The sequence below is a fragment of the Megascapheus bottae genome, chromosome 13 (assembly GCF_031878675.1).
Source record: "Megascapheus bottae isolate mThoBot1 chromosome 13, mThoBot2.hap1, whole genome shotgun sequence".
Taxonomy (NCBI): domain Eukaryota; kingdom Metazoa; phylum Chordata; class Mammalia; order Rodentia; family Geomyidae; genus Megascapheus; species Megascapheus bottae.
In genome coordinates, this window is record NC_143521.1 from 22,075,068 (window position 1) to 22,098,490 (window position 23,423).

The 23,423-nt window shown below is 36.5% G+C and overlaps 1 protein-coding gene and 1 pseudogene across 2 annotated transcripts; both read left to right on the forward strand.

The window, feature by feature from the left end:
- Positions 1–938: 938 nt before the first annotated feature.
- Gnrhr (gonadotropin releasing hormone receptor) lies at positions 939–17,142 on the forward strand. Of its 2 annotated transcripts, none has more exons than XM_090344057.1 (3): positions 939–1,457; positions 13,785–14,004; positions 16,898–17,142. In XM_090344057.1, the coding sequence occupies exons 1-3, from the start codon at positions 939–941 to the stop codon at positions 17,140–17,142; spliced, it is 984 nt and encodes a 327-aa protein (XP_090200183.1). The 2 variants fall into 2 exon arrangements, with proteins under 2 accessions (XP_090200183.1, XP_090200185.1); XM_090344059.1 differs by having other exon boundaries at positions 13,913–14,004; positions 16,898–17,033.
- Positions 9,484–10,179, forward strand: LOC150055687 (high mobility group protein B1-like 1 pseudogene; annotated as a pseudogene).
- Positions 17,143–23,423: the final 6,281 nt, after the last annotated feature.

Consider the following 23,423-nt stretch of genomic DNA (forward strand, 5'->3'; position numbering starts at 1 on the left):
CACCATGCAAATAATAACACACTGCTTGTGTGTGTGTGTGTGTGTGTGTGTGTATCCAAACTCCTAAAATTCTTGATAATGCAACTTACTAATCAGAATAAATAATATGCAAATTTGCTTCTACTTCTCATTATTTTACCTGTTCAGAAACAACCTGGTTAAGATCAGATATGTCTATAAATGTATTGTTACCCTTTACCAACAGGTAAGCTGTCATTTATCTAAAACATTAGCTCATTGAGGTAGTTTCTTAGTAACTCCTTCACTTTCTTCTCACTACAATTTGTAGCCACTACTCTTTTTCTTGTTATATTTATTTTTGTCCCGATTTCCCTTCCCTCACCCCTCCCAATCATCTTTTTCTCCCCTACCCTTCGTTATATTTATTATTTTAATTTTATTGTCAAGGTGATATAAAGAAAGGTAACAATTATATAAGTAAGGTTGAGAGTACATTTCTTGTCAAACTTTATTATTATCTTCTATGTTTTTCTCCCACTTTCCCTTTACACCCCCAATCCCCTCCCCAGATTATAAAGTTCTTTTCCAATGTGATTAGGAAAAAGTGTTGTGGAAACCAGGCCATCTGCTGAGGTGGTACAATTACACTTGACCTCGACAATGTGTTTAGTAGCCTCTATTTTAGCACTCCGTTGAATTACGAATCTTCAAAACAAGTTTACCTTGATCTTTCACATTGTCTTAAATACCCTGCGAGGAAAATTATAAATGTAAACCTGTGATGCTTCCATGAAGAGAGAGAGAGAAAGAGAGAGAGAGAGAGAGAGAGAGAGAGAGAGAGAGAGAGAGAGAGAGAGAGAGAGAGAGAGAGAGAGAGAGAGAGAGAGAGAGAGAGAGGGAGGGAGGGAGGGAGAGGGAGAGAGAGAGCGCTTTAGGTACTAGGAACACAGATCTTGAAGCTTTATCGTTGGGTAACTATGGAGAGCAGTGCCTCTCCTGAACAGAATCAAAACCACTGCTCAGCCATCAACAACAGCATCCTGCTGGTGTACGACAACCTTCCCACCCTGACCTTATCTGGAAAGATCCGAGTGACCGTGACTTTCTTCCTTTTTCTACTCTCCACCACGTTTAATGCTTCCTTCTTGTTGAAACTGCAGAAGTGGACTCAGAAGGAGAAAGGGAAAAAGCTTTCTAGAATGAAGGTGCTTTTAAAGCATCTGACTTTAGCCAACCTGTTGGAGACTCTGATTGTCATGCCACTGGATGGGATGTGGAATATTACAGTCCAGTGGTATGGTGGGGAGTTCCTCTGTAAAGTCCTCAGCTACTTGAAGCTCTTCTCCATGTATGCGCCAGCATTCATGATGGTGGTGATCAGCCTGGATCGCTCTCTGGCCATCACTCAGCCACTGGCTGTGCAAAGCAACCGGAAGCTAGAGCAGTTCACAATTGGCTTGGCCTGGATCCTCAGTTGTGTCTTCGCTGGACCACAGGTAAACCACTGTTCATGAGTGTATATGAATATGGCCATCACAGATTTCCTATTTAAAATTGAGTAAAAGGTATTATTAAAAGTACTTATGGGGGCCGGGAGTTTGGCCTAGTGGTTAGAGTGCTTGCCTAGCATGCACGAAGACCCGGGTTCGATTTCTCGGTACCACATATATAGAAAAAAGCCGGAAATGGTACTGAGGCTCAAGTGGTAGAGCTCTAGCCTTGAGAAAGTCCAAGGACAGTGCTCAGGCCCTGAGCTCAAGCCCAGGACTGGCAAAAAAAAAAGTACTTATGATCTTGCCTTGCCTTGAAGAGCGGGAGAGTAATGCTGACTCTGTTCTATTTCCTTGGATCCATCTTTTAGCCTTCCTGGGTTTCTGGTTATCTGCCTTGGTAATAATAATCTGAATAAGGCATTAAAGAATGTAATGCAATCTTTGGGACATAATAAAGATTCCCCCCCCAAAAAAAACTATCCATTTGCAAAATTTGTTCATCCCTATCCTTTTTATTTTGAGATAGGTATGAGATAGTATATCCTATACTTTATATTCTCTATATATTCTATATTCTATATTGTCTAGCCCGGTCTCAGACTTGCAATTCTCCTACCTCTGCCTCCTAGAAGTTTGGGATGAGAGGTATCTTCCATTGTGCTTAGCTTTTCCAGTTTCTTATTGTTAATGAGGATGTAATGGTTAAGTCCATTTTTTAGGGATTGTAAAATTTACACAGGTGGTACATATAACTTTTCTTATTTGAGATGTATTAAATTGAAACTAAGAATTTTATGTCTATGAAAGTAGAAGAGAATAATATTGATTAGTATGTAGTTTCCAGCTCACTGGACTGCAGAATCTGCCTTTATAACAACCAGATAATTAAGGAAAAGATGAATAAATTCTTGCGAATAACAATGGCCCTGTCATTTAACAAATGAATAAATTGTCTCTGTGCTTGCAAATGTATTGTAAAGAAAACTCAGGGTGCATGAATGTACTAAGACATAAAGTCAGAATCCAAAATGCATCCCAAAATGGTACTTACCTGGATATCCTAAATGGATCAGATTTTTGTTGATTTTATATATATATATATATATATATTGTAATTAATAAAAGGGTTACATGATATTTGCCAGATAGAAGGTGCATTAATTCACATACATTGATACCCTTTCACATGTCTTGGTACACTTTTGTTGATTTTTATGTCGTGTTAAAAATCAAAATATTGACAAGCACTAAGTACAGTGTATGTTTCATGAGAGGAGACATAGGAAAAACTAAAATGATTTGATTTCCTGTTTTACAAAAAAGTATGTTATAGTTACTCTTCACATACATGATTAAGTTTCACAGGCAGATTACTTAAAGTGAGACTACTTAGCTAAAACTTAGGCTATTCAAACTTCCATTTTATTTATTTTTGGCACCCCCCTCACCCCCTGCCTCCATTTTATTTCTTTAAAGTATAAGCACTGTTCGTTGGTCAGTTTTTTTATTGTGATGTATAGAGGGGTTACATTATATTCACCAGATAGTAGGTGCATTACTTCTCACACATTGATACCCCTTCTCATGTTTTTGTCCCTATTTCCCTCTCCCAACACCTTCCCAATCATCTTGTTTTCTCACCTTCCCTTTCGTATTTCAAATAATCAAATAAATGTATATACAATACGCCAGGTCACAAAGTCAGATACAGTAACAATATGAGATTAACCAAAGGGCAAAAAAACAGAAGAGAAATAACATAGTACATTAAGAACAACTAACACACAAGATAAAGTTCTTGTTTCCATATCCTAGACATCCTTTCATTTAGCCTCATCCTATATGACCATATGTATCTAGATTTGAGCTATTGTAATCCTCTGCTAGGAGAGTCCTAGATGTGCATTGATTATTACAAATGAAGGAAACCATTAAGCCTACATTCTTTTGGGTCTGGCTTACTTCACTTAATATGATTTTTTTCCAAGTCTTTCCATTTCCTTATGAATGGGGCAATGTCATTCTTTCTGATGGCAGCATGGAATTCCATTGTGTATAAATATCATTGGTCAATTTTCTGAGACGCTAAACATATTAGGTCACAAACAACAATAAAACCAGTCTTCAGAGAAAATATAATTCATTTGTGGAGAAAAAGCTTACATAAAACAAATACATTTAAATACAAAGGAAGAAAGGAAAGAAGGAAGGAAGGAAGGAAGGAAGGAAGGAAGGAAGGAAGGAAGAAAGAAAGAAAGAAAGAAAGAAAGAAAGAAAGAAAGAAAGAAAGCACGCTACTACAAGTACAATAAACCAAAAGATACATTTGGCTTTAAAAGCAAAGAAAGTTTTGGGTAAAGGTAAAATTAGTTGAGTACTTAAGCCTAAATGCTATTTTGGGTGAAGACAATTATTTTTTAATAAAAGTCTGAAAGAATGACTAATTTTAATAGGGAGCATTTGGGGTTGAAGTGAAGGGTGTAAAGTTAGCAAGAAACTAGATTTACTGATTGTCCCCTTTTCCTTTTGAGCTCATAGTAGAGGGAATAAATAGGAAGAGGCATTTACAAAAGAACAGCAACAACAAAAGAAAAGACTGACAACAAATTGACTCTAGTGAATAATACCACAGAGGAAAATAATGCTCTACTGTTTTCTGGACAACTTTTATTTTGTTAGTGTTAGGAGTTGAACTATGGGACTAGGGTGCTGTCCCTGAGTTCTTCAACTCAAGGCTTCTGCCCTCCCCCTAAGCTACAGCACCACTTCCGGTTTTCTGATGGTTAATTGAAGATAAGAGTCTTATCGACTTTAGTGCCTGGGCTGGCTTTGAACTGCCATCCTCAGATCTCAACCTCCTGAGTAGCCAGGATTTACAGGTGTGAGCCACTAAGCCCAGCTTGGCCAAAAATTTTAAACAGTAAAACCATTGAAATCATCAGGATGTCAGGGAATGTTTGTCTACCTGTTTGAAGGGAAAAGGAAAGCAGGTTATGAAAAGAAGTATAATAATTTGTCTTATGACTGTTAGTAATATAAGACCTTTAGATAATTACCAGGAATAGTGCTATTAGTTTAATTTTTTGCTAGTCCTGGGCCTTGAACTCAGGGCCTGAGCACTTTCCTTGGGCTTTCTCAAGTCTAGTGCTCTACCACTTGAGCCACAGCATCACGTCCAGCTTTTTCTGTGTACATGGTACCAAGGAATCAAACCCAGGGCTTCCTGCATGTTAGACAAGCACTCTACCACTAGGCTACACTCCCGGCCCATGATGTATTAATTAAATGTACGAAAATACAAACTGGCTATATAAATAAACGAATTTGCAATAATAACTGAAAATCATACCCACAGCTCTGTATCCTTAAAAGGATACTCCAAGAAGCTCTAAGTAATGTATCAGCTTAATGGTTCAATTACTTTAACTATGGGATGGCAGTAATAGAAATGTAATGTCAAATACTGTACCTATCTATACTGCTGCAGCATAAAAAGCATGCAAATATAGATGTACCTTTGACCAGCCTTTGTGGCTTACACCTGTATCCCAGCTACTCAGGAGGCAGAAATCAGGACAATCATGACTCAATGTGAGCCTAGACAAAAAGTAATCCATACCCCCACTTCAGTTAGCATGTCTGGCATTGTGATGAAAGACTGTAATCCCAGGTGACAAGGGATATAAATAGTAGAATCAGTCTGAAACCAGCCTCTGGAAAAAAACATAAGATACTACCAAAAACTAGCTAATACAAAAACAGGTTTGAGACATGGCTCAAGTGATAGAATACCTGAGTTCAAACCCCAAGACGAAAAAAAAAAGAGTTTACAAATTTTATGTAGTAGTGAGACCTCAATCACTATTACCATAGTGATTCATGTTACCATTAACCACAGATTATGATGATACTATGATGTTTTTGCAAAAATCACTGATTCAGCCTTACATTTAACACTTTTAAAGTTTACAAAATACTTTGCTGAAAGTTCTCAAAAAATCTCATGTATTGAATCACCTATATTTACACTAACTGTGTGAGGTAAATGGGAATTATTATTTCCATTGTCACATAAGAGGACTAAGTGAAGTCTATCTTTAGATAGACATAGCCTTCACATTTTGGGGGGCATAATTGCAATTAAGAAAGATATTTACGGGCCGGGAGTTTGGCCTAGTGGTTAAAGTGCTTGCCTAGCATGCATGAAGACCCGGGTTCAATTCCTCGGTACCACATACATAGAAAAAAGCCAGAAGTGGTGCTGAGGCTCAAGTGGTAGAGCTCTAGCCTTGAGAAAGTCCAAGGATAGTGCTCAGGCCCTGAGCTCAAGCCCAGGACTGGCAAAAAAAAAAAAAAAAGAAAGATATTTACTGCCAAGCATCAGTGACTCATGACTGTAATCCTAGCTGCTCAGGAGGCTGAAATTCAGAGAATTGTGATTCAAAGTCAGCTTCAGTAATAAAGTCTATGAAACTCCATCTCCAAAATATCCAGCCAGGCTAGAGATGTGGCTCAATTTCAAGGGGTGGAGAACAAGCCAACCAGGCTTCAGGCCCTTAATCCAACCTGCTGGCAGCAAAAAGAAAGAAAAGGAAAAATAGAAAAGAAAATGATACAAAAAGTATCACGCCTGTAATCCTAGCTACTCAGGAAGCTGAGATCTGAGGATGAAGGTTCAAAGCCAGCCCAGGCACAAAAGGATCTGAGACTCTTATTTCCAAATAACTCTTATTGCCTCTAGAAAACAGGAAGTGGGACTTAGCTCAAGAGTAGAGTGATAGGCTTGAGCCAAAGAGCTCAGGGACAGTGCCCAGGCTGAATTCAAGCCCCATGACCCACCAAAAAAAAAAAAAAAAAAAAAAAAAAAAAAAAGCAATGCTCCCTTCAGCCTTCAGATGTATATAACAGGAAAAAAATTCATGATACATTGTGTTCTCTTTTGTTTTTTTATTATTCATCACACCTCACTGATGGATACATCTTCATAAAACCATTTTTTGGCTTTCCCAATGTGACTGGGCCAATTGGACTCGTTTCCTTTTGTTAAGCCTACTGTTTCTCTTATTACAGCTGTCAGCTTTCAATAAAAGTGATCTCAACCAAATGAGTAACATAACATAAATGTGATAGAAACAACAAGAGACACTCACTGAGAGCTCTGTGTTTCCAGAATATAACCCAGAGGAGTATGTGTCATGCTTCATCACACACCGGGGATAAGCCCATGGACAGTCACATCCACCTGTGGTTATTTATACTTAAAGGATTGCATTCATCATCATTCTTTAGTGCCTATGTTAATTGGTTGTTCCTTGAGTGATTCAAACCTCAGTCCAAACAACAATAACAAATCAGACACACAACTCAAGCCTGGGAATCTGGAAATAGACATTTTCCTACAACTCAGAGTCTATTTTAAATTAGCCATCTTTCTTTTCCACCTTAGTGATTGTCAGTAAACTTCAGAATTTAAGTCTATGATGGTTTGGGCAGGTGTCTCTATAAGCTAGAAGCTTATAGCTTTTTATGAGTAACATAGTCACCCCTTTTAAGATTCCATGTGGAGCCCTAAAAAATTAAATAGACAAGAGGAGTACCTTGGTTTCAAATAAGAATAAGAAGAAACTACTCCTTTTCGCTGTTTGCTAATTCCTGTCACAATCTCTTGGACAACCTCAGATCTCCATGCCACAAAAATTGAAACCCAGGGAATATAAAAAATAGCACAAATATTCACATGTTAAGAGCTTTGTGTTCAAATTTTAGTACTGCCTATTTCCAGTTGTGTGTGTGGGACTAAGAAAACTACTTAACTAAGTTAAAATTAGTAATTGTAAATAATAAATTGCATAGTATATAAAATTATCCATTATAAAATTTCACTTTTAGCTAGGTGATGGTGGCTCAGACCTATAATCCTAGCTACTCAGGAGGCTGAGATCTGAAGATCCCAGTTCAAAGCCCACCTGGGCAGGAAAGTCTGTGAGACTCTTATCGCCAATTAACCACTAGAAACCAGAAGTGGCATGGTGGCTCAAGTGGTAAAACCATAGCCTTGAGCTAGAGAGCTCAGGGACAACATGCAAGCCACAGTCCAATCCCCACAACTAACAAAAGACAGAAAAGAAAAACCTTTCCACTCTTATTTTAAAGATTCAGTGTTCGTTTTCTTCTCCTTTCTCTTTTTGTTCATACTAAGGTTTATAAAGTGAGAAAATACTCCTATCGCTTTACCTTTATATGAGACCCTGTTTGATTCCTCAGCACCACATACATAGAAAAGAGCCGGAAATGGTGCCGATGCTCAAGTGGTGGAGCTCTTGCCTTGAGAAAGTCCAAGGACAGTGTTCAGGCCCTGAGCTCAAGCCCAGAACTGGCAAAAAAAAAATGTGAGTCCCAAATTTTAACCATAACAATTTATACAAAGCAGTGTTCAGGCAGTATTCTAGTTATTTTGAAGTAATTGATCATTTACTTGTCATTGGCCAGTGCCTAAAGGTAGATGCTATTATTATCTTTTTTTTTTTTTTTTGCCAGTCCTGGGCTTGAGCTCAGGGCCTGAGCACTGTCCTTGGACTTTCTCAAGGCTAGAGCTCTACCACTTGAGCCTCAGCACCACTTCCAGCTTTTTTCTATGTATGTGGTACCGAGGAATGGAACCCGGGTCCTCGTGCATGCTAGGCAAGCACTCTACCACTAGGCCAAACTCCCGGCCCCTATTATTATCTTTAATTCATAGCTGAAGACATTGGGGGAAAAGTGATCTTAAGATAATTACTTTTGGAAGAAAAATAGGTATGCTATGGTTGTGCTAAATGTGAGGATTATGAATAATGTTTGTAAAGGGAATGAGTACCTGCAATTGTCCTCAAGGATGGAAACAGAATGTTCTTGTTTATTGAAAAATAAAGCAAACACTGATAAGAACTGGGGGCAGGGATTAGAGAAGAACAATATTGAGAAATTAAAGAAATAGAATCCAAGGACAAAGGAATCACTGAAAGCAAAGTGAATCTATTAATCAGTGAAATGAACATAGCCTTGGAGCTTAAAATAAACAGAAACAAGACAATAATTAATTTATAGACATGGAATGATCTAAATTGTTCTATATTATACTATATTTGTCATTTAAAACTTGTCTTCCTGTTTTGTATCGTGCGTGTCACACAGATATCTTAACATTCCCTTCCAAGTGTAAAATTCCCTGATGGATAGGTTTGGATCATCTTTTATAACAGAAGTCACAAATATGTAGCAAAAATATACAGAGAGAATCTGGTACAGTTATTTTTACTAAAGATTGGCTTACATAGTAAATATGTGGTAAATAGAGATGGTAGCCAGTACTCTTTAAATGTTCTTGAAATATTAAGGTGAAAATATGATCCAGTTACACTTGGGTCATCTGAGCACATGACATTCTGAGAGGTGTGAAATCAAGGTGTAAAACATTTAGAAGTGGGCCGGGAGTTTGGCCTAGTGGTAGAGTGCTTACCTAGCATGCACCACATACATAGAAAAAAGCTGGAAGTGGTGTTGAGGCTCAAGTGGTAGAACTCTAGCCTTGAGAAAGCCCAAGGACTGTGCTCAGGCCCTGAGTTCAAACCCCAGGACTGGCAAAGAAAAAGAATAAATAAAATAAATAAAAACTTTTAGAAGTATAGTAAAAAAAAATCACTATGTTTAAATAATAGTAAGTTGGGAGGAAGTAAAAGCATATTGAAAGCCTCCTTTAATGTAGAGAACATTTGCTTTAGACCCTAAGATCAAAGTTGCTTACTCACACCACTTGTTTGGGTTCTTGATTTTGAGATTGTCAGAATGATCATTAGTCGCCCTCTAGTGGATTTATTTAAAATATTTCCCCAATTAATCTTTCTCTTTTTTTTTCCTTTCGGGGAGAAAATACCTTAAAAATAAAAATTAGGCTCTCACGGCCATTGCAATACATTGAGCTCCATAGAGACAGAGCAGGGACAAGTGAAATTCGGCAGGGCACCTAGCACAATGCCTCAAAGAGGAAAAACTAAACATGGGAAAAGAAGATCCTAAGAAGCCAAGAGGCAAAATGTCATCAGATGCATTCTTTGTGCAAATTTGCCGGGAGGAGCACAAGAAGAAGCAGCACACAGATGCTTCTCAGAGTTTTCTAAGAAGTGATCAGAGAGGTGGAAGACTATGTCTGCTAACGAGAAAGGGGAACTTGAAGACATGGCCAAGATGGACAAGGCCCGTTATGAAAGAGAAATGAAAACCTACATGCCTCCTAAAGGGGAAACAAAGAAGTTCAAGGATCTCAATGCAGCTAAGAGGCCTCCTTCGGCCTTCTTCTGGTTCTGTTCTGGAGATCTCCCTAAAATCAAAGGGGAACATCCTGGCCTGTCTATTGGTGATGATGAGCAAAACCTGGGAGATACGTGGAACAACACTGCTGCAGATGACAGACAGCCTGATGAGAAGAAGGCTGCTGAGCTGAAGGAAAACGACAAAAAGGATATTGCTGCCTACCGAGCTAAAGGAAAGCCTGATGCAGCAGAAAAAAAAAAGGAGGGGGGGGCTATGAAGGCTGAAAAGAGCAAGGAAAAAGAGGAGGAAGATGAAGAGGATGAGATTGAATTAGTTGGTTCTAGCGCAGTTTTTTTTCTTGTCTATAAAGCATTTAACCCCCCGACACACAACTCACTCCTTTTAAAGAAAAAAATTGAAATGTAAGACTGTGTAAGATTTGTTTTAAAACTGTACGGTGTCTTTTTTTGTACAGTTAACACACTTACCGAATGTGTCTTTAAATAGCCCTGTCCTGGTGGTCTTTTCAATAGCCACTAACCTTGCCTGGCAATGGAAATTTAAAGCAGGTTCTTGTTGGTGTACAGCACAAATTAGTTATATATGGGGACAGTAGCTTTTCTGTCTTCAATTATCAACGCTGTTTATACAAAACTGTTATTCTGTTAACTGAATACCAGTCTGTAATTGAAAAAAAAAGTTGCAGCTGTTTTGTTTACATTCTGAATGCTTCTAAGTAAATAAAAAGTTTTATTTAAAAATAAATAGAATACCAAGACATGTGGAAGGGTATCAATGTATGTGAATTAATGCACCTTCTATCTGGCAAATATCATGTAACCCTTTTATTAAATACAATAAAAATATTAAAAAAATAAAAATAAATAGAATTAACTTTTTAACTACAAATATAAGTGGACTATTTTTATACTTTATACCATATTATTATTATAGTACATAGTTTTTGGAAGACATGCTCCTCTTACTTCTATAACTCCCATAAAAATGAAACACTTGACCAGTTGAATAAATTAAAATTTCTTTATTTAATGAAAAACTACCTTAAAACCAAAGCATTTGTTCATTTTTTTCATTGATATCTGTTTTAAGATAATGTTTGTATTTGGTTATTTGAAATTGGATAGGGAAGGAGGGAAAACAAGATGAGGGGTGGGGGTGGGTGGAGGGAAATGGGGACCAAGACAGGTGGAAGGGTATCAATGTATGTGAATTAATGCACCTTCTGTCTGGCAAATATCATGTAACCCTTCTATTAATTACAATAAAAATATATGAAAAAATAAAATATGATGTAAAAATTTTAAAAAAAGATAATGTGCTCTCTTATCTTTCCGGTTTAATAATGTTTCCACAGTAAAGCTTGGAGACAACAATAAGTATGAAAGAATAAATAAATGACAACCAGTTACAATGTTTATTAAGAAGTACTGGGCACTGGTGGTTCTTATCTGTAATCCTGGCTACTCAGGAAGCTGAGATCTGAGTATCACAACTCAAAGCTAGCCCAGGCACAAAAGTCTGTAAGATTATTAAATTAACTAATAGAAAACTGGAAGTATGTTGTGGCTCAAATGGTAGAGTGCTAGCCTTGTGCAAGAGAGCTCAGGGACAGTACCCAGGCTTTGAGTTCTAGTTACACAACCAAAAAACAAAAATAAAAAGTAATTCAATTTTTGTTAAAGACTTTAGAATAATAAAATATAGTTTCACACCCAGAAATAGGTTGAAAGAATCACACAGAGATAAAGAACTTTTCTTAGATATCTTGTACCCACATATTACCAAATATTAGCATTTTCCTACATTTACCTATTTACTCTCTTCTCTCTAATGTAGAGCTTTGTGCTTAAGAGTTCTCACACAGAGCGATAAGTATCAGAATCTGGAAATTAGAATTGCCATACTATTATTTGACCTATTCAGATCTATTCACTGTAGCTTAATTTTTAGCCTCTTACAAGAAAATCCAAGATGTGGTAGATTTAGCTTGTGCCTCTTTTTAGCTGGAACAGTTCATCTGTTGTCTTTCCTGTATTTTATAATATTGCCATTTTTGAAGTGTGAAGGCTAGACATCTTGTATATAGCTCCTTAGTTTAAATGTGTGGAACATTTCGTTACTTCTTATACCTTCTGTTACATAATATACCTTAAAAACCAAAACAGTGAAGTGATGCTGAGCTATTCTCAGTGCATCTCAGGTGCTAGCAGCTGCCCCATTGTTGGCAGTGTTAGTTTACGTGGGTATTCCTGTTCTATGAAACTATTGTTTCACTTTTTATGATAAGAGTACCATGCAATATAGGATGAGACTAAATGAAAGGATCCCTAGAATATGTAAACAAGATGTTTATCTTGAGTGATTGTTGTTCTTAATGTACTATGTTATTTCTCTTCTCCTTTGTTGCCCTTTGGTTAATCTCATATTGTTACTGTGTCTGACTTTGTTACCTGGTATATTGTATATACATTTATTTGTTTATTTGAAATAGGAAAGGGAAGGGGGAAAGCAAGATGATTGGGTGGGAGTGGGGAAAGGGAAATGGGGACAAAACATAAGAAGGGGTATCAATGCATAAGAAGTAATGCACTTACTACCTGGTGAATGTAACTGCAACCCCTCTCTATATACATTACCTCAATAATAAAAAAATAAAATGAAGAAAGTACCATGCAAATAAATACTTTGACATTTCAGAAATATTGTTTTCAACTTTCACTCACCATTAACTTTTTTTCAGTTGTAGTAGGTATTGAACTCAAGGCCTTAGGATTACAAGGCAGGTGCCATATGCCCTATGTCATGCCTACACCATAACTGATTCTTAATCCACATCAACAATTATCAGTAGTTTCCCCTTCCTCTACTTTTTCTTCCTTCAAGTACTCCAGCCTAGTGACTAGTTTAACCTCCCTCCATTTCCTAATCCAGATGCCACATGTCTCTAGAAAGATCTTCACAAAAACATCCACAGTATACTTTCCCAATATTTTACACATCTCTCAGCCTAGTTAAATTGAAAACTGATATTTACCATCAAAATGCATACAATGTATTTGTACAGGTGCTAATTATTGTTAAATTTCTCTCCCTAATAATTGTACAGGGCCTGGGAGTATGACCTACTGGTACCACATACACAAAAAGCTGACAGTGATGTTATGGCTCAAGTGGCAGAAAAAGCTTAAGGGCAGTGCCAAGGCCCTGAGTTCAAGCCCTAGGAGAGGCAAAAAAAACCCACCTCATTTTACAAATGTGTATTCTCACTAGTAATGTATCTGTTTGTTTTGGGGCTTTTGTTTATTTTTTACCAGTACTATGACTTAAACTAAGAGTCATGGCTTTTTTATTCAAGGTTGACACTACCACTTGAGCCACACCTCCATTTCTGGCTTTTTGCTGGTTAATTAGAGGTAAGACTCATTTAGGTTTGTCTGCCTAGATTGGCTTCACACTTTGATTCACACATCTCAGCCTAGCCTATTCAGGTGTGAGCCACTGGCACTTAGCTGACAGTTCTTATTATGAATAAGGCTATAATACTATCTTATGTCTAAGAGCAACTTCCTTATACTTTTGTAAAATGTTTATGTTTGGCTACTTTTAACAAATATAATTTTAGTACAGCTTTTGATGTCTAAAATAATTTTTAGACAAGTATGTGTGTTGGCACTTCTAAATACCAAATACAGTCTTAGCCAGTGAGGATATATAATGTGAAAGTTTATTCATGATTGCATGTGAAATGGAAGATATAAACAAGGTTTAAATCCTTGGGTAATGACTGAATTAATATCCCCAAATCAAAGGGATATAGTTTCATTCACACTCACCCATGTATATTTAAGTAAGGATCTATTTATAAGTTTTCACAGAAATACCAAAAATAATATCAAAGAACTTTAGAAATTGTTTTAGGTAACAACATATTAGAAGGATAGGAGAGTAGGAAAGAAAGTTTTAACATAGTTTTTGGGGGGAAATAACCTAACTTTTGTATTTCCTTTTTTTCTCATACAGCTATATATCTTCAGGATGATCTACCTGGTAGATGTTTCTGGGCAGATGGAGGTTTTTTCTCAGTGTGTGACACACTGCAGCTTCCCACGATGGTGGCATCAAGCCTTTTATAACTTCTTCACCTTCAGCTGCCTCTTCCTCATCCCTCTTCTCATCATGCTGATATGCAATGTGAAAATCATCTTTACCCTGACACAAGTTCTTCATCAGGACCCCCACAGTATGTAACCCTTTACATTAATGGCAGGTGTGAGCAAACATTTTTTTTTGCCGGTTCTGGGCTTGAGCTCAGGGCCTGAGCACTATCCTTGGACTTCTCAAGGCTAGAGCTCTACCACTTGAGCCTCAGTACCACTTCTGGCTTTTTTCTATGTATGTGGTACCGAGGAATCAAACCCAGGTCTCTGTGCATGCTAGGCAAGCACTCAACCACTAGGCCAAACTCTGGCCCCTGAGCAAACAATTTTTAAACAGTGAACCTAAGGCAGAATGACACTCGCTATGTGCCAGATATTAGTCTAAGTAGTTAGCTAATGACATATTCACAATCATTCCATGATGTAATACTTTTATTAAACCCCCAATTTATATGAGACTTGCCAATGATTGATGGTTTGGATTTCTTCATTAAAGAAGAAAGGATAATTATTCCATGAGAACCCAGGGTAAGCACTGAAAAAAAAAATGGTTCCTGTGGGATCAATACAACAAACACCTAATATCTAGAATATAGAAAAAGATGCTTTATTTTGCATTCAAATCTAGATATTGTCAAGAGGAAAGTCTAGCAAGAGTCACCAGGAGACAATTAAGTGTGAAGGCATTTCAAATTTCATATGCAACCATGTGCTATAAGCCAGTTAATGTGCTTGTTCCTTCTAATTATTTTTTAATGACTGTTTACAAATATAGAGGATTCATTAAAATTCTGTGTGAAAAGAGCAAGACATAGAAAGACACAAGGGAAATAGCCATTATTTTTGTCTCACTGAAACTCCACTAAAAAAGTCTTTATTCAGGGCTGGGAATTTGGCCTAGTGGTAGAGTGCTTGCCTAGCATGCACCAAGACCCGGGTTTGATTCCTCAGTACCCACATACATAGAAAAAAGCCAGAAGTGGTGTTGTGGCTCAAGTGATAGAGTTCTAGCCTTGAGAAAACCTGACGACAGGGCTCATCCCTGAACCCAAGCCCAGGCCTGGCAAAAAAAAAAGAAAGAAAAAAAACTTTATTCAATAGATTTCTAACATTTGTAATGAAAACTTAAGTGTATAATTAAAATGAATGGTTTTATCCATACTTCAACTTGTTTTTAGCACATAAAAATGGGGTTAGAAAATAATTGTTTCTGAATAGTATTTTGTCTCTTTGAAAAAATGTCATGCTTTAAACGTTTTTTATTATAAAATTGCAGTTCTGCATTATGAAATAAGAAATACATATTATCTTTGCATACCTGTACAAAGGAGTGGCTGTTCAGCAAAGCAGTTTATGAACACAATTATTTTGGTCAGTGTCAGCCTCTTCTGTCATTCTCACCTATCCCTCCCCCACCCATCACTTCCCTTACTTTTCTTAATTTTGTAGGAAATACATTGAATTTATTACTACAAACTCCCCACCCCCCTTCTGTTCATTTGTCTGAGACTAGATTGTTCAAGGAGTTAAAACTGCCATTTTTCAACTTTAAATCCATATCCTTAACTTCAGAAGGCAGCCTGACTTTAATAGTCAATGACTGCAGTAATTTCAATATGTCTCTTCACAAGAATAGCTTATGAACATTAAAGCTCTATTTACACAAAAAGTGAAATTATTTCAAACATCATAGATAGAGATGCTTACAGCTTTAGTGAATATTTTAGAGTAGCATACTTGCACATACATGAGATTTACCATTTAGTGACAGAGATACTTAATAAAGCACAATTCAACTCAATATATCAATTCAACTCATATATTAATTTCTAATTGCTTTTTGTTTGCTTCTTTGTTTTGTGGGTTATGAGGCTTGAACTCTGGCCCTGGGCATTGTCCAGAGCTCTTCAGCTCAAGGCTACCACCCTATACCTTGAGCCACAGCCCCATTTCCCCTTTGCTAGTGGTTAATTGTAGATAAGAATCTCACTTTCTTTAGTGTTCTTTAGTGCCTGGGCTTGTTTGGAGGTTCTAGCAGGGGAGCGCAGCTACTCGTATACCCTTGACCGAAGACCGGTCCTCCTCTATCGGGGATGGTCGTCCTCTTCGACCGAGCGCGCAGCTTCGGGAGGGACGCACATGGAGCGGTGAGGGAGGAAGGGGACACCCGCCTAGCCAGCCAGATCAGCCGAATCAACCCTGGCGATCAATGGGGTGACAGATGTCGCAGCCAGATCGCCCTCACATCCTTTCTGATCTATTTTTAAGATACTCTAACTTTCAGTCTTTTGTATTCATTATAGAGCATAGTGGGCAATTTAATAATGAAAACATGTGTTTTTCTATTTGAGACAAGATCTTATCCCTGTGTAGTTCAAACCAGCCTTGAACTCACTGTCCTCCTTCCTCAGTATCCATAGTGCTGGAACTACAGGCATTTGCTATCATACCCAATACAAATGTAAAATAATTACATGCTTTTGTTTAAAATTTTAATATTTACTAAAAATATTTAGATGAATAAATTTCAAGGGAATTTATTTTTATTTAAAAAGTTTTTATTAAACATATTGGTAACTTTCATTTCTAGATTTCAAAGTTGAATTATTGATTCTCTCTTCCTTTATTTTTATTCTATTTTCATTCTTACAATTATGCCAGTCCTGAAGTTTTAACACAGGGCCTGGATGCTGTCCCTGAGCTTCTTTTGCTTAGAGCTAGCCCTCTACCACTTAAGCCACAGCTCCACTTCTGGGTTGTTTATTTTTGTTGTTTGTTTGGTAGTTTTTATTGGAGGTAGGAGTTTTATGGACTTGCCTGCCTGTGCTGGCTTCAAACCACAATCCTCAGATCGCAGCCTCCTGAATAGTTACAATTAGAGGCCTAAGCCACAGGTGCCTGGCCTCTCTCTTTTTGACCATGTTCATTTTGTAAGTAAAGTAATTTTAAATGCCTACTCTTCTCTCTGTCTAATAGAACTACAACTGAATCAATCCAAGAACAACATACCAAGAGCAAGGCTGAGGACCCTGAAGATGACAGTTGCATTTGCTACTTCATTTATTGTCTGCTGGACTCCCTACTATGTCCTGGGAATTTGGTATTGGTTTGACCCTGAAATGTTAAACAGGGTGTCAGATCCAGTAAATCATTTCTTCTTTCTCTTTGCTTTTCTAAACCCATGCTTTGACCCACTTATATATGGATATTTCTCTCTGTAAGTCAGGATCACAGGGGAAGCAATACATAGGTGATAAACACAATGATACACACAAAACTTGCCACATACTTGTGTATAAACAAAGTGGTATTTAAACTTACCATCCTTAGTCTTTTAGAAACTATATTATTAGGATACTTATTGATAAGTTAAAAAGAGAAAAAAGAATTTCAGGGGAAAATGACCAAATTTTTCTTTTAGTCATAAGCTTCAAGTAAATACCTGCTGTGGTATTTTACAGTACTTAGTGATCCTCATTCATTCCACCAGCCTAGCAAGAATATTCATATGACACAGATCATTTTATCCCTCGTATCCAGTATGTGTTGTAAAGTGCTTCTACTCAAAGGTAACACTTCAGGAGAGTTAAGATTGGGACATGGGTTTAGAATATTCTGGTAAGCTGTACAAAAAGAACATGAAAGGAAGTGATATAATGGACATATAATATCTATTTAGAAAAAATTGAAGAATTTTAAACAATTTTAACAATTAACATTTTAAATTAGTAAAATACTACTATACTCACGAAAACTATATAATGCCACATAAAACACAAAAGTAATTTCCAAACATTCAGTGTATGTGAAATTATGGAAAGTAAACTAAAGGTAATTCCTTCCTTTTCCCCTTCATGCTTTCAGTTTTGTAATGCTGATGTGGAACTTTTTGTTGTTGTTATTTTAAGTTTTTTAATTGTGATGGTCTTGGGGCCTGAACTCAGAGCATGGATGCTGATCCTCAGCTTTTGTGCTCAAGCTTTTGAGTCACAGCTCCATTTGGAACTACTGTTTTAAACATCCCACTTTGGCTTCTAATTCTGTCTCCACTGAGCTCACTCCTTTTACTCTTTTATATCTTTTTTTATTCAATTTATGTTTACACCTAATTAATGTATGTCCTAAATGTACAGTTGGGATACAGGCTCTAAAATCTATTATGTGATGAATGTTTGAGGTTTGTGCATATACTTTGACTTAGTTGACTAAGTCAAAACAAAAATCAATCCTCTCAAACTTTCTTTATTGTGTTTGTATTCCTATACTGATAATTTAATAAAATTTTGTTTTGGGTTTGAAAGAGGAAATAACCAAAAACCTAACAATGCCAATATTCACGGGGTGAATCCCATAAGGTGCCAGCTGTCAAATACCAGTGGTTCAAGATGCAACTTTTGAACAAAGGCTTTATTGAAAGATGAGATCTGAAGCCACTGACTGTCATTTTCTTAAAATGAGGAAATGCATCAAAAACACAGCAGTGTTTTTCAAAAGATGGCAATTTAAAAGAGTAGTAGCAGTAGGAATTTGGTCTCTTTTTCTCTAAAGAACTTCCAGGTTACAAGGGGACAGAGAATGTCTGTGACCAAAAGCATGTCATGATTATTGAATTAAAGATTTTCATAGATAACTAAACTAATTTATATGATTCTGCAACCAAGATCCAAGAATTAAACATGATAAATAGTACCAATTCTTAGAAAACTCATTGTTTCAAAGAAACTGTTGTGTTCAAAAGGTAAACATTTAATATTAAGTACAGAAGCAGCATATTCAGATTATATACCATATTTGTTGCATATCTTCAAAAATACACTTTTACTTTGTTTCAAATAGTATCTACTGTTGAAAAGCAACTACTGTGTTTTTTACTCACACTCATATGACAGAATGAACAATGCTATGTGGAAGCTAAAAGCCAACTTTGCATGTGGGATCAGGGACCCATGCATAATTTAGCCATGTATTTAAATGTTCAGGGTTCCAGTTTGACTGATGACATTGTTTCTAGAGGGAGCTTATGGGGATAGATAAAATATTTATGGTTTGTTGGCTAATTCCTGAGACTGCAATCAATCCTACAAAATTTACTATCTATAGAAAATTCTTGACACTTAACGCAACACTAAAGTAAATATGCTCTTCACTTAGTATTTACTAGTCAGAGATCAGAATTTAGATACTTTCGTGTTTCAAACCTCTGTACAAGAATACAAACTTGGTTGTATAAAATATTCATTGTTTTGATTGCTTGTATATAGTTCTTTAAATAATAGTTTATTCCATTCAAAACACTAAAAGGAAGCATTCCATCATTACAGTTTAAATGTCAACCAAAAAAGCAAAAATAATAGACATATACAATGTAAAATCTAAGGGCTCTATTACAGCTATGTTTAGTGAGTATATCTCAGCTTGGTTTTTAGGTGTATAAGAAACTTCTATTTAGGTATTTCCTTATGCATTTTAGTACAATTACTAAAGGGCTATTCAAAATATGGATGTAGAGGTTATGAGCAGAACTATATTCCAATAATTGTTTTCATTTTAGTCCTATTCATACTATTTTGTGAATTGTAAAATGTTAACCAGAGAGGGAGTATTTAGGTTACACGATACTGACAATAAAAGGGACTCAAAAATGTTAAAAGATTAAAACTACGTTGTTTCAGTTCACTTTTATTTTGCCATTCCTGGGATTTGAGCTTAGGGCCTGGCATCTTGTCCCTTAGTTTTTGTTTCTTTGTTCAAGGCTATCACTCTACCCCTTTAACAATAGCACTACTGGCATTTTAGTAGTTAATTGGAGATAAAAGTCTCATGGACCAGCGTGGAGGCTCATGCCTATAATCCTATTTAGGAGGCTGAGATCTAAGATCAAGGTTCAAAGCCAGCCCGGGCATAAAAGGACCAGGAAGTAGGGCTTGGCTCAAGGATAGGATGGTAGCCTTGAGTTGAAGAACTCAGGGACAGCGCCCAGGACAAGTTCAAGCCCCATAACCCACAAAAAAAGTGTCATGGACTCTTCTGTCCATGTTACCTTTGAACCATGATCCTCAAATCTCAGACCCTTAAGTAGCTAGGATTACAGGCATGAACCACTGGTGCCCACCTTAATCATCCATTTTAAACTGAGAAATTCTTTTAAGGTTCAACATGCTATAAGAAATTTTATAAGAAGTATTTTATATTATAATTGTGGTCATAAATTATAATATGGCCCATTAGTTATAAACTAAAATTCATAACTCCAAGCTTAAATGTGGCTTGTAAAAGATACATCACTTAGCAAAGTATTTCATATATAATATCACATTGTTTTATTCCAATTGTAGCAAACCATGAAGATTCCTTGTTAAAAGAAGTATTCTACAGGGGCCGGGACTTTGGCCTAGTGGTTAAAGTGCTTGCGTAGCATGCATGAAGACCCGGGTTCGATTCCTCGGTAGCACATACATAGAAAAAAGCCGGAAGTGGTGATGAGGCTCAAGTGGTAGAGCTCTAGCCTTGAGAAAAGTTCAAGGACAGTGCTCAGGCCCTGAGCTTAAGCCCAGGACTGGCAAAAACAAAAAAAGAAATATTCTGCAGAATAAATCAGATAATTGAGGTTTAACTTCTTTTGTTTAATCTATAAAACCAATTAAAATTGGATTAATTCACAAATTCAGTTTAGTAAAGAAGTGACATGGGGCTGGGGTGCAAGTCAAATGACAGAGTGCTTGCCTTGCAAGCAGGAATCCCTAAATTTAACCACTAGTTCTTCTTTCCAAAACAAGCAGCATAAATGAATAACAATAAGTCAAACAAAGTTGACATTAATTTATTTTCATCCTATCAAGCAGAGAAATTGTAGCTAAAAAAATACTTTGGGTGCTAAGAAAATAAGTATCACAAACATCTTTGGGGAAGTAGAAATCAACACAAATGAGTAAAGAATTTCATTGGCACGTCCTCATCTCAGATGACATGGAAGTCACAAAGAAATAATGGTTTCTGCTTGCGTGAAGAAAAATAGAAGAAAACACAAACTATTACTTAGTGCTTCAGAATTTCAACAATTTTACCTGTGGCCCAAATGTTTCAAATGTTAAGCCAATGCTTTAGGCTTTACTAATTACTGTAAAGTGTTTCTAAGTAAAGAAAAAATAGAAATAAAAATATAGTCCAATTTTATGATTACACTAAAATTAAATTTAAAATAATTTTTCTAATTTTAGAAGCTGTACAACATAAAAAATGTATGCATTGAACCAGAGATACATGTAAAATGTACTGAAATCTTTATTGCTGAGTTGATTTTAAAACTTTTTCTTCCTTGTCTGTGATTCCAGTTTCCCCAAATAAATATATATTGCTTTTGTAATGAGAAAAATCATAATAAATGTTATTTTCATCTGTGAGATGATATCATTATCTTTGCTAAAATGCTTTTCGGCTGTAAGGAACTAGCAGGGGCCTTGTCCCATCTGATATCACAGGATGCAGAACTAGTTAAGTCCATTTCTTAACTTTCGTTAGACTTTATTTTTCCTATTAGAAAGGTGGTTTTCACATGTATGTCTCTGATAGAAAAATAAATGATAGCTGTTGATTGTCTATCACCCTTTCTTAGAGGGTTTCAGAATTTCTTAAATTGCCCCAAACCAGAATATATAATGTCTTTAAATCAATCAAGTAAGGAGGAAATTCTCCTGACCATATTAGGGCTGGTTTATCCTGTGCATAAAACACTTGGTGATCTAGTGGATCGAGGTAAGGGAATAGGCTATTTATATTTTGTGTGTGAAAAGACAGAAAGGGTGAGGAGAGAGAAAGAGAAAGGGAAGGAGTAGGAGAGAGGCAGAGAGAGGCAGAGACAGAGAGACAGACAGTGATGCTTTTTGTGTCAGAAACAGTCGTACCTGTTATAATCACCATAGTAAGATTAAAATTATACAGTGAAGTTTTAAAACATACTAACTACACTACACATGTACCTCTAAGAGAAAAGAATATATTTTTTTACTCTTCATGATCTAGATTTAAGGATTTTAAACTTCTGTGGATGAAATATTCATCTGATACAAACGGTAGGTTCCTCCTAATCACTGGTTTCCTTGATAATTCGTGATTTTTGTTTTTCTTCTTAGCTGTTTTCTTCTTAGCCTATTTGTCTGTTTATATAATTGCTCCATGGGACATTTTTAATGTTTTTAAATGTTAAAAATAACCTGAAAAAATAAGAAATACAATGTCAAAGTTCCTCATTTATTCAACTCACTCCTAAGACACACCGTGTGTGTGTGTGTGTGTGTGTGTGTGTGTGTGTCTGTCTGTCTGTCTGTCTGTCTGTCTGTCTGTCTGTGTTTTGTGCTTTGGTGAGATTCAACTCAGTGCTTTTACACTTAGTAAACAAGTAGTTTGCCAATTCAACATAGGCAGGCCTTTTTGCTTTGATTTACTTTCCAGATAGGGTCTCACACTCTTTGTTAGAAGGCAAACCTTGGACCACAATCCTCTTGCTTCTTCCTTCTGACTAACTGGGAGTGCTAAGCATACGACTATCTAAAGTAATTATTGTTCTGACTTATCTAGTATAATGATGAAAAGTGTAGTAGCAGATGTTTATATAAAACAGAGAACTATGTGAATTATAGCAATGGGGAAACAAGGTCTAAAATACACAAAACTTGCATAGAGCTGGTGGCTTATCTCTATAATCTGAGACACTCATAAATATATACCAAGAGGTGATAAATACAAGAAGGAAAATAAACATTACATTTACTTCTTTCTCTAAAATTCTCTTATGCTAGATCTTCACATAGTTCACATTATTTAAGTTTAGGCTCAAGGCCATTTTCCTAAAGAGGTCATCCATGTGTATTCCATCTAAAGTTGCTGCCCCTTCTGGTTCCTCGATTCTCTTTCAATCACTTTGATTTCATTATGTTTACCACTTCCTGAAATTATTTTTCATTTGTTAACTTTAGGATACAGAGAATAGAGGACTATCAACTCAGTGTTCAAGCAGATACTTAAGAGTAGAAGATAAAACAAATTATTACTTTTTTGCCAGTCTCAGGGCTTAAACTCAGGGCCTGAGCACTGTCCTTAGAGTTTTTCAAGGGTAGAGCTCTGCCACTTGAGCCATAGCACCACCTCTGGCTTTTATTCTATGTATGTGGTACTGAGAAATGGAACCCAGGTCTTCATGCATGATAGGAAAGCACTCGACCACTAGATCAAACTCCCAGCCCAACAATTTCATTTTAATGGATATATGAAAAGGTAAAACAAATGACTGAGAAACCTCCCACAGGTGAGTCCATGATAGCATAGCTGTGTAACTCAATGATTTGGAAATATACAATTTTAGAAACAGAATCAAAGGACAGAAAGGTCAATGTAGCTCTCTCTGAACTCTTGTTTACACATATGGAAGAAATCAAGTATATATATATATATATATTACATATCTGAAACTTATGTAATACCAAAGTGAGTGGCAACTTTCTAATTG